General features: G+C 47.2%; 1 protein-coding gene across 1 annotated transcript in view; it reads right to left on the bottom strand.

Annotated features, from left to right (window-relative positions):
- Nucleotides 1-14,164, bottom strand: part of NLRC5 (NLR family, CARD domain containing 5) — a 54,133-nt gene that overhangs the window by 14,841 nt on the left and 25,128 nt on the right. Inside the window, exons 13-29 of the mRNA XM_009320001.1 lie at nt 13,404-13,487; nt 12,910-12,999; nt 12,236-12,301; nt 11,115-11,192; nt 10,294-10,377; nt 9,110-9,193; nt 7,771-7,860; nt 7,600-7,647; nt 7,039-7,113; nt 5,890-5,973; nt 5,055-5,138; nt 4,060-4,149; nt 3,895-3,957; nt 3,127-3,210; nt 2,581-2,664; nt 1,901-1,990; nt 863-928 (exon numbers count right to left, since the gene is read on the bottom strand). Coding sequence (XP_009318276.1) covers nt 863-928; nt 1,901-1,990; nt 2,581-2,664; nt 3,127-3,210; nt 3,895-3,957; nt 4,060-4,149; nt 5,055-5,138; nt 5,890-5,973; nt 7,039-7,113; nt 7,600-7,647; nt 7,771-7,860; nt 9,110-9,193; nt 10,294-10,377; nt 11,115-11,192; nt 12,236-12,301; nt 12,910-12,999; nt 13,404-13,487 — 1,344 coding nt within the window. The remainder of the gene's footprint in view (nt 1-862; nt 929-1,900; nt 1,991-2,580; nt 2,665-3,126; nt 3,211-3,894; nt 3,958-4,059; nt 4,150-5,054; nt 5,139-5,889; nt 5,974-7,038; nt 7,114-7,599; nt 7,648-7,770; nt 7,861-9,109; nt 9,194-10,293; nt 10,378-11,114; nt 11,193-12,235; nt 12,302-12,909; nt 13,000-13,403; nt 13,488-14,164) is intronic.

A 14,164-nucleotide genomic window follows, 5' to 3' on the forward strand; every position in this document is an offset into this window, starting at 1 on the left:
TTGTCCTTTTGCCAGTTACTTGGGAGAAGAGACCGACCCCCACCTCGCTACAACCTCCTTTCAGGTGGTTGTAGAGAGCGATAAGGTCTCCCCTCAGCCTCCTTTTCTCCAGGCTGAACAACCCCAGCTCCCTCAGCCGCTCCTCAGAAGACTTGTTCTCCAGACCCCTCACCAGCCTCGTTGCCCTTCTCTGGACACGCTCCAGCCCCTCGACGTCCTTCTTGTAGTGAGGGGCCCAAAACTGAACCCAGTATTCGAGGTGCGGCCTCACCAGTGCCGAGTACAGGGGCACGATCACTTCCCTGCTCCTGCTGGCCACACTAGTTCTGATACAGGCCAGGATGCCGTTGGCCTTCTTGGCCGCCTGGGCACACTGCCGTCTCATGTTCAGCAGTTCCTTACAAACAGTTCAGGCTTTCTGACCCAGAAATCTCAGGCATCACAACCTTTCCCCCCAAAGAAAGAAGGACGGCACCAAAACCTTAAATGCCTTGCAGGGCTTCCAAAAAAGATTGTGGCAGCACTTCAAAAGCATCTGTTGAGATGTTCTGATACAGCATACGTGTATGCTAATGATGCAGCTTCTTGTAGCACCCTGTCCTGTGACAGGGACTGTAGGCACACCTACAGGTTCCTAGGTGAGGAACAGTCAGTGGGGAAGCAGTGAGAGAAAGGGATGTGGGATTCTCTGTGACGTGAGAAAGCTCTTCTCAGAGGTGAATCAAAGGAAATGTAACATCTGTTAGTGCAAAATGTCACCATGCCAGGAGCTAGGGGCTACAAGAGGTTTTGTCTGCCTTGTCCCTAGAAAAAGGACACCACCTTTGTCAAAGAAATTACCAAAAAAAATCTGTACTGTTACCTCAAAATCTTTCTTGGGTCATCTCTGCTTGTCAACTTGATGATTAAAGTTGCTTTGGAGCACAAACTGCACAGAGAAGACACACGAATGTAAGATTTGGAGGGAAAATGACTATTTTTCCCAGTAGTCAGAATTTAACAATACATCAAACTGCACAAAGCAACACAGTGCAGCAGTGACAGAGGTACCTGGCCCAGCTCACCTCTCCCTACAATAAACCAGCCCAGGGAAATGCTTCAGTAAGGTTTCGCTAATGCTAAATTGGCATAAGACAGCACCGGTGGCTGGAGAAGCAATCCTGATCTGCCCTGCTTTTGTCTGCCTCCTCCTGTACCTGCACTCTCTGCCAAGCCCTGGGGAGAGCTAAAACAGGAGACTGATCTGCTTTAAAATAGCCCAGCCAAAAGATTCAGCACCCACATTTAACTGCAGGAATGAGTGGAAGTGACCCTGGTTAAATTTGGTTCACGACAGACCAACTGGTCTTCGTGAGCATAAACATTGATAAGGGCAGATCTGCAGCATGGCCGAGCCTTGTGACTTGAATCCGTGAGAAAAAGCAGTTCGTGCCAGTGCAACAAGCCCAGAACCCACGGGCTATTTTTGCCAGAGAGGAAGGAAGATAAAGACGCAAATCCAAGTAAAGAACATTGGAAATTGCTTTCAGCAGACTCACTCTGAAATCTCAACATACTGAAGTGAATTAGGGACCACATTTTTAAAGAGCAAATGCTGACTCCTGCCCTGAAGAGGTTCGTTTACAGGCACACACACGACAACAGTTAGTACAGCTGAATACCTGTGTCTTTACACACAAAAATGACTTGGCCCTGTGGAACAACAGTTCTGCTAGCTTCCTCCTTGGCAGCTATGTTTGGCCAGTAGAAATGGACATAAACAAAAGCTTTGCGTGCACTTATACATAAAGGTAGTTGAAAACGTGGCCCTCGTCATTATTACCTGAAGATCACAAACTTTCGATAATTAAGAAGAAAACATGCAGGGAAGAATCAGAAATCAGTGAGGAGAAACACACACCTGACTTGAACTTCAGTGGTATTTCCAGATGTGGCAAAGGCATTTATGAGATGCAGAACTCCATCCTGAGAAATCCTATTATGGCTGAGACTGCACAGAAGAGAAGGAAGGTTTTTCAGGTGTTAAGAGTCAGGGTTGTCCCCAGGCTCCTCAGCCACAGAGGCGAAATTCAAGCTGGCACCGAACGCATGCACCAAACCCCTCCAAGACACAGCACTGATGACTTGGGTGACACAGAAAGTGCAACCTGCCTCCTGCACTACGGAGGCAGACAACCGCCGGAGCAGTTGCTTCCCCACCAGAAGGGGAAGGGGAGAGGCTGGTGTAGGGCACAGCTAAGCTCACAGCATCTATGCGCCTTGAGTTATTCAAAGAGGATAACGTACACAGAAAAGTGATGAACTGAAAACTCAGGGGACTGGGTCAACTTCTGCCACGCTACCCCCCTCTGGGCCTTGTTATCTCCTGAAGATGCTCATAGAAAGACTTTTACTTACTTCACAGGTTTTGGATCAGACCCTGAGTCACCCTGGCCTGGAGGTCTTGAGTTGTGCTCATGGCTCACTCAGACCTTACCTCCCAAGGCAGGAGTGGGCATGAAGCATGACAACCAGCTTCAGGAGGGACCGCGTGAACACCTTTCTGCAAGGGCACCTCACATTCACAGTATGTCTTCTTACTTGAGGGAACAGGTAACAGGCACTCGATGCAAGCGGTCCAAGAAGCACCTCAGGCCGTCATCTCCCAGCTGATTCCTGGAGAGACTGAAAGGCAGAAGAACAAGGCGGCCAATCAAAACTCAGACTTCTAAGCAGCAATGCTCCTCTGAGAAGCTTTGAAGGAAAAAGCCAAACTTCCTGGACTTAAATCCCAGCTTGGCCATTAAAGGTCTGTCTAAAACAAACTGCTGCCCTACAAAATTACCTCATGCATAAGCTCCAGAGCAAGCTCAAATGAAGAGCTCTGAACACAAGCTCAGAGCAGAGCCCAGGTGAAGCAACAAATGCCTCAAAACAGCCACAGAGTGAAAATCCCAAGGAATTTGTCCCACCAGCTCAAGCCCTCTTAAAATATATATATATATATAAAGGACCTGTATGATTACTCATCAATTTTGTTTCTAAATAGTCTGAATGAGCACACATACACACGCAGACAGGGTGGGAAACCCCAGGCCATGCTCTCCCTAGTTCCAAGGTCGTGGTAACAACCCAAGCCCCACTTACTCTACTTCTGCCAGCCACCCACGCTGCTCCAGGACTCTGCAGAGCTCATCTATCTGCCCTTGACCGATGGCACAGTCCGTCAGTCTGTGTATGAGACAGCAAGAGAGTTAAAGCACGGCCAGCAACCAGGCTCAGCCGGAGCAGTGAGAGCTGCCCATCAGCAGTTGCATTTTTACACCACTCTTTGTGCATCGTTCACTGAGATGAGTGCCCTTAGCTGCGCCAGTGTTTGATACTTCTCATAACACCTTCCTGAGGTTAGCAACAGCAAACCCCACGTTATAAGTGGGAGACAGATCTTTTCACATTTTTTGCCATCTCCTTGGTGCCTAACTGGAGACATGTTACAGTATTCTTTACAGGGGCACCCAGCAACCATCACTCCCAAAGAAGATGCAGCATGTATCACAAACACATCACACTGATGCTCATAGGGAAATTATCACCCAGAATTTGAGGCACACATATAGAATATGCGGTGGCTAGGGCTCAATTCAGTTGCTTGTCCGCAAGAGTTTGGTGCCACTCAAGATGATCGTGAGTAGTCCAATGGCCACTCCAGAAAGGCACAGGCCTCTGCCATCCCAATGCATCTCAAATGGTACTGAGTTGCACTTAGGCAGCTGAATTGAGCCCCAAAGCCTCAGCTACTAGCCCAAGCTCCTTGGCTACCAGCCCATGAGTTCTTCTCATAAGAGATTTGGCTACTTGCACTAGTGTTTCAAATCGAATCAAAACAAGTGAATTATAATTGTCATATGTCAGTACCTGCAGGATGTCTTTTGGCTTTGCGTGCTTGCTCCTAAATGCAAAAAAGCATTTTCACTTGACCTGAAGCAAACACAAAAGACAGTCCTTCAGCAATGCTCTTCAAAGATGACAAGCTTTGTAGTCCCTTTAAAGCTGAGCTGCTGGGCAGTCTGAGTGTCTTACCGGACTTCTACCATTCTGATCCGCCCACAGAGATTGATGGAGTTGATGAGTGAGACAGTGCAACGTGGGGAAAATGTGTTGTTCCTAATACTGAAAAGGAGGGGAAAGAAAGAACAACGGCATCAGCTCCCAAGAAGAAAGGTTCTGATACACATGGCCCAATTTTCCCATTGTTCACTTTGAGATGCAAAAGGCTGGATCCGCCCCATTTAACTCAAGATCAGTGAGCAAGGAGCTCAAGTTTTGAGCCTTGGCACCCAGCGTTCCCTTAACTAAAGGAGAGTCTCCTTTAGTCTCCTTTGACTAAAAAGGGAGTACAGACCAAGGGTTTACACTGAACAACTCCTCTTCAGGGCTACTGGACTAGAGATACACCAGACTGGAAGCAACCTCCCGAGTGAGCAAATTCAGTCTCTCATGACACTGCAGCTCCTCCATGCTACAACATCTTGCAAAAGACGGCCAAGCTCCTTCTGGGCTTTTCGTCCACATGGTGGGAGTGCCCTAGCCCCTGACAGCACCCCTCTAGCCTAAATTCCCAGCCTAAATGGCTGATACGCTGCCAGGAAACACTTCTGGTGTCGAGTGTGGCAGGATGCCAGATCCCTGCGGGGGCAGAGCTGTGAGATGCTGACCATGCACACGGGTGGTGTGCTGTCACTGTGTGTCAACCAATAAGTCCTACATCTGTTATGGATGCTGGAAGTCACGTTCCACGGGACCTGCTAAGTGAGGATTATCTGGGATGCTGTGCCTAGGGTGGGTATTTCTCCTCCTGTCCTTTTTTTTCTCTATGTATCATTAAAGAAAAAGGTTCAGTGCTGCTTTGGTGCTAGAAACAAGACATGAATGGGTATGAAAGAGCTTCTGCATTTTCTTTGCCTAGCTTCTTAATCTACGATTACTGATTAATGCTCCTGAGATATGCTCTGCTATTAGCACTTTCCAAATCAATGTTTCATGGCAGCAATCAAAGCAGGGACCCCAAACATTACCTCAGCAGTGTCAGATGACAGAGGTATGGCAGGAAGCTCAGTAATCTCTCAACGCTCTGGTCACTCAATGAATTTCCAGACAGACTGTAAAACATGGAAGGAAACAAATTCCAAGAGAAACAGGGACAATCTGTAGGTATTTCTATAAAATGTGCATGGGGGCGTTACAGGCAAATTCTGAAAAAAGGACATGTCCAGAAATGCCCCGAAAGTTGGGCAAGATTTAGTCCTTACAGGCTGATCTCTGTGTTTCTCTACGTCCTATAGCCAATTAACATTCCAGTTTTAAGAGTCTTACTTTTGCATTACTGTAAATTTATAAAATGATGCTACTGATGTATTTCATGCATGCAATATGGGTATGATGTTCTTTTCATTTGCTATTACTCAGTTTTTGTCCTGACCAGTATTATTCTAATTTTCTTGGCGCCCAGCTCCTGCCTGGAGTGACCAGCTCTTCAGGAGTTCGGTTCATGGCTTAGTGGGCCAGGTGCTCTTGCTCTGGCTATACTGCAAGCCAGGGTCTCGAGGAGTAGATGACAACGCTCGTGTCCAGCCACACGATTGAGGAAGACTATGAGAACACATACGTGTTCTTGGGTGTTTACACACAGACACGGTAGACTTAGGAGAGGCCAAACTCTGAAGAAGAGAGGGCAGTGGAAGGTGTGGGTTTATCTAAGCATCTGGGTGAAGTTTTGCGGGGATTTCTAGGAGGCTGTGGTGAGAGGAGAGACGATTTACACCAGTTGCTAACCTGAACACCGACTCTGTATCTGCAGGTTGGGGAGACAGACAGACAGACGGGCAGGGTTGCCAAGTGCACAACACTTACTCAATTTCTGTCAGCTGGGGACATTGAGCCAGTATCTGGCACAGCCTGGTCACGTCCTCTGGACCCACTCCGCAGTCCCTGAGACTGGAGCAAACAAAGCACTCAGGAGCTAAACATTTCACATGACCACGGTATGGCAACACCCCCTTCATATCCCAGAGCCTCACATCCTAGGGCAAGGCCCATAGCAACCCTCTCACTTCCACTACATATGTTTTCCTACCCACAATCTAGGACTGAGAAGTCAAAACCTGTGACAACCAGATGATTTCACCAGCTCTGAGCTGATTCAAGAGAGCCAAGTAGCCAAACTACCATGTCACTTCGGGTGTTGCCTCCCTAGAGCCACATCACTGGTACTTAAAATTGTCTCAGGAGACTGGACAGCATCTTTCCCTGCTCAGCACTGTCTCAGCTCTCCCAGAGCAAGGCTGGGAATGGTACCTCCTATCTCCTTCTCCAAGAAGGAAATCACAGAAACCTTCCTGGGTGACAAAATGGCAGGTGTCCGTGGGACGAATGTAGCAGCCAGCCAGATCTGTATCCCATTATTTATGGGTAGAAGCTTCCCCTGCAGGAAAGCAAGACAATCCCTACGAGCCTAGGCAAGCAAAAGACTCACTATTATTTTCATATATATGCCTGTAGCAGTGGATATCCCAAGTCTACCCCAAGAGGGTGTATTATTCACCCAGCCACCTCTGGCACATCACTGTGTCCCTCCAGTGACCACAAAGCACAGATACCTGTTGGCCTGGGTTGATGCCAGCTGGCCCAACCTCTTTAAGGCTTTGCCAAATTACACCAGCCAAGACCTTCTCCCTTGTAACCAAGTGTTATTTTGGGGACTGGCCTCCCTGATGAGTTTCAGCAGGGAAGAGGGTGGAAGAGAGATATATTAAAGAGGCACCTTTTCCAGAGGTGTCTCATGTGGAATCAGTCATGATGGGACACAAGCAGAGGAAAGAAACGTCTGCTTTCCGAGAGAGCTGAGTCTGTCCCCGAAGGCAGGCAGGGCACAAGACAGCTCTCTGAGGAGACACAGCTGGAGGGATGGACCTGTTCCACACATCACACTACAGATACAGACCCCCACAGCCATCTCTCCCTGCACTCCTGGGTGACAGAAGGAAGCTGGGACTGCCATACCGAAAGCACCGTCCTGCTGCTACGTGCTTGGGATGCGCCAGGAAACTACTTCTCCATCTGCTGGTACTTCTGACCCTGGGGAAAGAACAGTTTACCCCGTGAGTTGTGCTGATGCTATTGCCCCTGAGTAGGTGACTCCCCACGCTGTGGCTGGGGAAGAGGGTGAGGTGGTGGCAGTGGCCTCACGCTCCAGTCTGCCTTTTCTCACCACCTGCCAGAACCAGGTTCAGGTTATCCCCAGAAGAAAAAGGGCCTTATCATCCCTCTTCCAGCCTCCAGAGGGCTCTGCATCCACTCAGCACTTCGGGCATTTGCTCTGCCCTGGCCTGGGAGGGAGATGACTGCAGCCCCGATCAGCAGTGGGATACTGCCGTCTGCTCCATACCCTCAAGCGGCTGTCAATCAGCCATGAAACGGCTCACCCTGCTTCCACCACCCTGACTGGAGTTTGGAGCCAAATGGCTCTTTAATTGGCCCACTTCAAGGACTCACACATCACCATCTAAGATTTCATAAAGAGGAGTTTGAAAGGCTTAGACAGAGGAGCGGGTATGATTTTACCTGATTCTTTCCCAAAAGGTTAGATGAACCACCTGCCTGTGTCCTAAGCTGTAAGCAGAAAAGAACATAATTAGGATGGAGTTTGAAGATACATGCTCCTGTATCACTCCCCAAAAACCACAGCTTGAGGTTTTAAATAGCAAAAAATAAGAAAAGTACTCCTGGTCATACCTGAGGTTCATTCTTTTAATGTGTTCCAATGTAGATAAGGACTGAGCTAAGAAAAACACAGAGTTCAGGGAGATCTGGTTGTCATTAAGCCTACAGGAAGAAGAGATGAAATCAGCTGCTGCAAGCAAAAACTACTAGCAATTTACACTGCGTCACCCAATAATAGCGATCCTTGTCCAACACTCTCAGAGACTGCTTCTTTGCCACCTTCCGCCTGTGTTTCCAGCTACAGTTCTGCAAACACAACTCACTCCAGTACTTTTTAAATTTGTCCCTCACTTTTGGAGTTCAGAGAATCACAGAATAATTGAGACTGGAATGGGCCTCTGGAGATGATCTAATCAAACTCTCCTGCTCAGAGGAGGGTTAGACTAGAGCAGACTGCTCAGGACATTGTCCAGCTGGGTTTTTAATATCTCCAAAGATGGAGAATCCACAGTCTCTCTGGGCAACCTGTTCTAGTGACGGACCATCCTCACCACACAAGTTTTTTCTTATGGTTAAATGGAATTCCTTGTATTTCAAGACACCGATGCAAGGCAAAAACAACTCTTTGGCTGTAAGTGCAGCTGTGGCAGTACAAAACCCACACTAATTAAGATCACGCTCGGGTCTATTAGGTCTACCACAGTATCTGACCGTGGGCAGCGTGCTTGATGCTGGGAAAAAAAACCCAGATAAATAACAGCAGTGTGTTTCATTGCACTGACGTGAAGAGAAGCTGCAGACTGTCAGTAACTGGAACAGTCCTGACTCGAGAACAGTTCAATCGATCAAACAGGAACAATAAATATCTCTTTCAATAAAGACGAATGGTGCTATACTCCTTAAGTCACAGTCCTGTACAGTACACTTGCAATGGGAGTGCCAGGTAGAATACCCAGGTAAACATAAGCCACCATTGCAGCTGAATTCAGACTCCACTGCTGAAGCTGGAGCTCCCCAGCATTTATCTTCCAAAGGTGCCCACCTCAGGAGAGGAAGGACTGCTCTCCCTCCCGATGGGGAACCGGGAGAGGAAAAATTCAGTGACCTGCTAAAGATCTCGGCGTGTTTTAGAAACCAGGTGCCACACCTGCACACAGATCACCTGTCTCCTTCGTGGAGGACTGAGTACGGAGGCTCTCGGGCACTGATCGCAATCAAGCTTGAAGTGGAGTCAATCTGTTCTGGACTAGAGGTGGGGACAGACCAGACAGCACAGTGCGTCTACCCTCAACAGACACAGAATATAACTGCACTTGATCCTGAAGAGCCCTTCCCAAATGTGGACTGTGCTTCCACAACCAATGCTCCCACAAAAACCCACCCATGAGCAAGGGAAACAGGAGCTACTCACTTGAGAGAACTTAACATTTTCAAATTCGGGAGGAACTGAAACAGCTGCAGAAGTCCCTCGTCTCCCAGATAATTATTTGATAGGCTAGGATTTAAAGAAAGGCATTTAATTTTCATAGATAAAAAACAATAGGCACAATCAACTCTTAGTAACAAGAGCTCTGAAAGCAGAACACGGGCACCCTAATCCAAACAACACATGCACTGCCCCTCTCCAGTGACAACTAAAGCCTACATGGAAACCAAAGCCTGGAATTAACCAACATAAGACAGCCAGAAACCTAGTTCAGGGCTCATCCTTTTCTCATGTCCACCAAGTGGCCCCTCTGGACCGACAGTGCTTTTTAACGCAGTTACCAGGGACCAGAAGTCCACAGCTCTGAGAAATGATCAACCTGGACAGGCCCAACAGAGGAGCCACGGGTTAGTCCTGGACAAGGATATTAGGCTCTGATGTTAGCGCCTAAGGACTGCAATGGGCTATGGCCCATGTGAGGTCACGGGACGTGATTGCTTAAGAAAAGCAAAGGCTAAAAATCTCTTCCACGGGCTACCAGGCCTAAGGGAATAGCCAGCCCTCAGGTGGTGGCAGACAGACTACGTGCTTGTGCTGGTCCTTGTTCTGTCCTCAAAACCTAGATGGGGGGGGGGGGCGCGTTAAATACTAGTAGAGAACTACCAAACTGCCTAGCTAGCCTTTCCATCAGGGCTGGGTCTGCTCACCTCTTGGTGTTAGCAAAAAGGATGACTCCCCACACACAGCGCTAACAGAAGAAAGTGCTTTGGTGCTGAAGGTCCTTGCACACCATATGTGGGATCACCAGCAAAAACACAGGCTGCCACCCTCGTTTTAGGTGGGATTCTTCATGCTCTGCAGCTTTGCTCCCAAATGGCCCAAAGGCAAAAATGACAGGGCAAGGTTTTACAGCTTTTTTAATACCTGAAGTCAGGCTAAGTGATCAAACAGCCCCTTTCTAGATTTATGTCCTGCAACCTTTGCCCTAAGAGAGCACTAGAACTGTACGTCTCCTTGGCAAAGGATATTAGCCTTGTGTAAAGCTACACCTTTCATAAGGCTACGTCTCTACCCCATTCTCCGTACAACACTGCAGAACAAACAAGTGGCATTTTCTCCATATTCCGAAGAAACGCAGATAAAGACCATAAGAGTTAAGAAGGACTCACTCCAGCTCGGAGATGCTGCTACATTCCTTCAGGACTGCATACAGCTTCTCCAGGTCACTGGCTTGAAAATGACTGTCTGTCAGTCTAGGGGGAAAGAGAATCAATAGTCCATGTCTGCAGGATTGCAAAAAGCTTCTAAACTTCACTCCTTCAGAAAACCAGAGAATAAACAAGGAGATAATAATGAAATTAAAAATCCCCTTTAAATATCTTGCTTTTTTTTTTATGGCTGCAACAACTGATAATCTGTACTTTCAGCTCTTGTCTGCAAACAGAGAATAAAGAGAGAAGGTAAAGAAAACTTGTGGCACAACAAAGAACCAGGTCCCCAAGGTCCTGGTTAGAAGGCTTTAGGCACAACTTCTTCCTTCCTCACTGCAGCCTACAAAACTGTAAGTGCGCTTACAGGCGCACTCTGTGCTGGAGTAAGAGCATGATCTGATATGCATCTGAACACGGGTCCAGCTTAGGATGCATTTCTCCGGATATCAGTAGAGAACCCCCCCAGCATCACAAGCTCTGTCACCGCCAGCTCCCCCACCTCCCCCACGGGAGCCGACGCAGTAACCGCACAATCGCCACACCAGTTCTGTGAATAAGATACACAACCCACGATCTGTTTTGACTCCTGTAGAAAATCACAGACGCTAACAACAGAGCTTCTAGTGCTGCAAGCTGGGACTGTGAACACAGTGACAAATGACTGACTGAAGGGGCCTTTACCAGCTCTCCTGTGATTCACCTTGGAGATGCAGGTGACATCAGCTATAGGATCCAGAGGTAGGACATGCATGAAATACAAGGAAAATTTGCCATGGTACCTTATTTTTTTGGAAGCAGTAGGTGTCTGGTTTTCCTCTCCATACTGTTGGTCATCGGTAGAGAACACAGGCTCTTCCCTAGTAAGTGAGCACAAAACCAGACAAGGGTAAAACACTTAGGCTTTAGCAATTTGGCAGGTCCCTGTGGCTACCCTGGCTCTAGCCCACACCCATACCTTGCCAATAGCAAGCTCTTTTTTCTTTCAGTGATTAACCAAATACTTGAGCGTGCAGGCAACTGGGGAGAAGGGGAAAAGCCAGATTTCTCATCTAAGCTACAGTTTGATGGAGAATTCAGCTTTTGCCTAAACATGTTTTGTGAAAAGAGTCCACGTCTGTGCAAAAAACTGACTATTCATAAATAAATGGAACATCCAAATCCTAAAATATCTGAGTTTGAAATGTCACCTGGTGCCTTAAAGGAGTCACAGATCATATGTCTCAGGCTGTCACTCCCTTTAAAGCATAGCCACAACAACTGGGTTGCATCCCATGACAGCCCTGCTGTTCCTCCCCAGCTAAGAGGTGGGATGCAGGTGTACTGTGGGAAATACTGTTTTACAGTGGGCTCAGTCCATGGAGAACACGGGCATAAATAAATGAACCTACAGCTCCAGGAGCAACAGGAAACCTTTTCTCAAACAAAACATTTGGGTTGAGCTGGTTTGACCCATAATTTTCTGTGGGGAAAAATAATACTCCAGATTTATTTTGATTTAGGAGTACCATGATCCAGAACACATAGTGTAGTGAACTAGATGGTTTTAAACATGCAGGGATCTGTGAATCTTTTTGAAATTTGGTTTGGAGGTGTGGGGTTCACTTTTTTTTTTACTGTTCACTATTATCAGATAGCACAGCCGTCATTCAACAGCCTGCTTTGCTTAGGATGCTGTGGGTTGAAATGTCCCCTAGAGACATAAAACGTAATCAAACACTATAGAAGGCAGTGGACAACTTCCAAAGTGGCTTAGAAAACCAGGAGAAAGTACTACATTTAGATTCAGAGGGGAGGGGGGGCAAGAACTGCTGTGACATGAAGTGTTAGCCTTGGTACCTCAACAGGGTGTAAGAACTAAATGACGTGCTGGGAAAACACCATTTGTGCACACACACTCTACCTAGGAGGAAGGGAAGCAAACTCTCCGTTTTCTGTAAACCTCAGGACTGCAGTCTCATGACAAAGGCTGTGAAGAAGAGAAGGAATCAATCGATGTGACGTTTTGGTTATTTACAGGAATTCTCGTTTTAAGAGTGCTTGATTTTGTTCTGCAAAACTCTTTGGTGACACCAATCACTTAAAACACTCCCAAAGCAAGCAAAAGATAATCTCCATTAGTTTTAAATCCTGGTTGGATCAAACTATGCAATATCAGATGACCCGGTTTCTTGGAACCGAGAAAGTGCAGACAAAATTGTTACGCTTGAACTCCAGGGGGTTTCCAAGGGAAAGTAATAGGAGGGAACTTCCAGCTCCACTCCAGGAGATGTCACCAGTTCTCACACTCCACAGAGATGCTCTCTCCAAAACTTCCCAGGGCAGAGAGTAGGAAAGAGTCTAAAACTGCCCCCACGCATGAGAGGACACACAGTTCTGTACCTTCTCAAATTCTGGTTGATGGCTCAGATAAAATCAGCTTACAGCAATGTATTACCAAGTGTCAGTGTTAGTAATCATCTTTGGACACGTTCTTCACCCGCCCCACTTCCGAGGTGACTCAACAAAAATCTCAGAATCTAACTCTCAGACTTGTATATTGGGATTAACCTCAGGAATGATTCAAGACCTACATACCTGACTTGTACCTCCATCATCTTCTGGCAGGTATTTACTGACTTCAACAGACTGCAAATGCCATTAACAGAGAGGCAGTTTTGACTGAGACTAAGAAAGATAAAAAAGGCAATTAGCTGGGCACTGAAATCACCCAGGACTGTCCTAGTGGAAGTGGTCATCGGTGTGCTGCATGCTTGAACCCATTTCACTTCAGAACCGGCATGGTGGAAAACACACAGGACCACTACTCCTGGGAAAGGGGTTTTAATGAAAGGGCACTTCAGCACTTCAGACGCACTTAGAACAGTTTCATGCGCGATGCTCTGAGCAACTTCAGGCTGAACAGTCTCATGGGCTGAGTCTCATCCTTCCTTAAGAGTGCTCAGAGCTGCTTCTGTAGCAGCGGTCTGGGTGAGGCCTTTGCCTCCCGGATCCCTGCTCAGCATCTCTGTACGGTCCTTGCCAGGCTCAAGAAAAGAGGGCAATTTGGTTTTGTACAAGGCAACACTTACTCCAGCTGCTTTGAAATTGGTATCCAAGGGAGGCTTTCCAGCAGGCAACTGCAGCCTTCATCTCCAAGCTTGTTACCTGATAAACTGAGGCATTTTCCAGTTAGTGGGGTCCATTTTGAACAGTATAAACAACAAAGCCCTCAAAATCTGCTCACTTCCCCTTTCCTACAATTGCTTTTTTGTCTGGACTGTTCTTCTGTCCCAGATAAATCTTCCCTGCTTATCTCTGCATGAAGCAACTTCAGACAAAGGTTTATCCCTAGGACAACATGATCCGTGCTTTAGCCCCAAAAACGTCTTACTTTAGAAAACCTAGGTGGGAGTACAAAACAAGAAACCAAATGAGTGAGTGTTTACTGTCCCTCTGGAAGGAAGAAAGGAAGAAAACACTGGATGACAAAGATCTCCAGATCCCAATTCAAATCAGTGAGCTAGAAAACAGGGGTTTGAGGTGTAGCTAAATTCAAGATACAGTCTGGACTGAACCATCTTGCAACAGATATTCCTGCATTTTCCAGGGCAGATAGGCTAGAAGGAGAGCTTTACAGCCAAATCCAGATGGCCTCATATATTGGCAAATAAGGAAAGGTAGGGATGATACTCATTGCCATGTGCAGGTTATGAAGTGGATCTCTTGCCTTCCTCCGCTCACTTCTCCCAACAGAGCTGGATGGCTCTGGGAGACAAAAGGGCCAACACAGAAGCAATCTGTGTCCCTTCACTGGCTGAACAGTCACTGAAGTCACTGAACTGGACTGAAC

The sequence above is a fragment of the Pygoscelis adeliae genome, unplaced genomic scaffold (assembly GCF_000699105.1).
Source record: "Pygoscelis adeliae isolate BGI_AS28 unplaced genomic scaffold, ASM69910v1 Scaffold390, whole genome shotgun sequence".
Lineage (NCBI taxonomy): Eukaryota > Metazoa > Chordata > Aves > Sphenisciformes > Spheniscidae > Pygoscelis > Pygoscelis adeliae.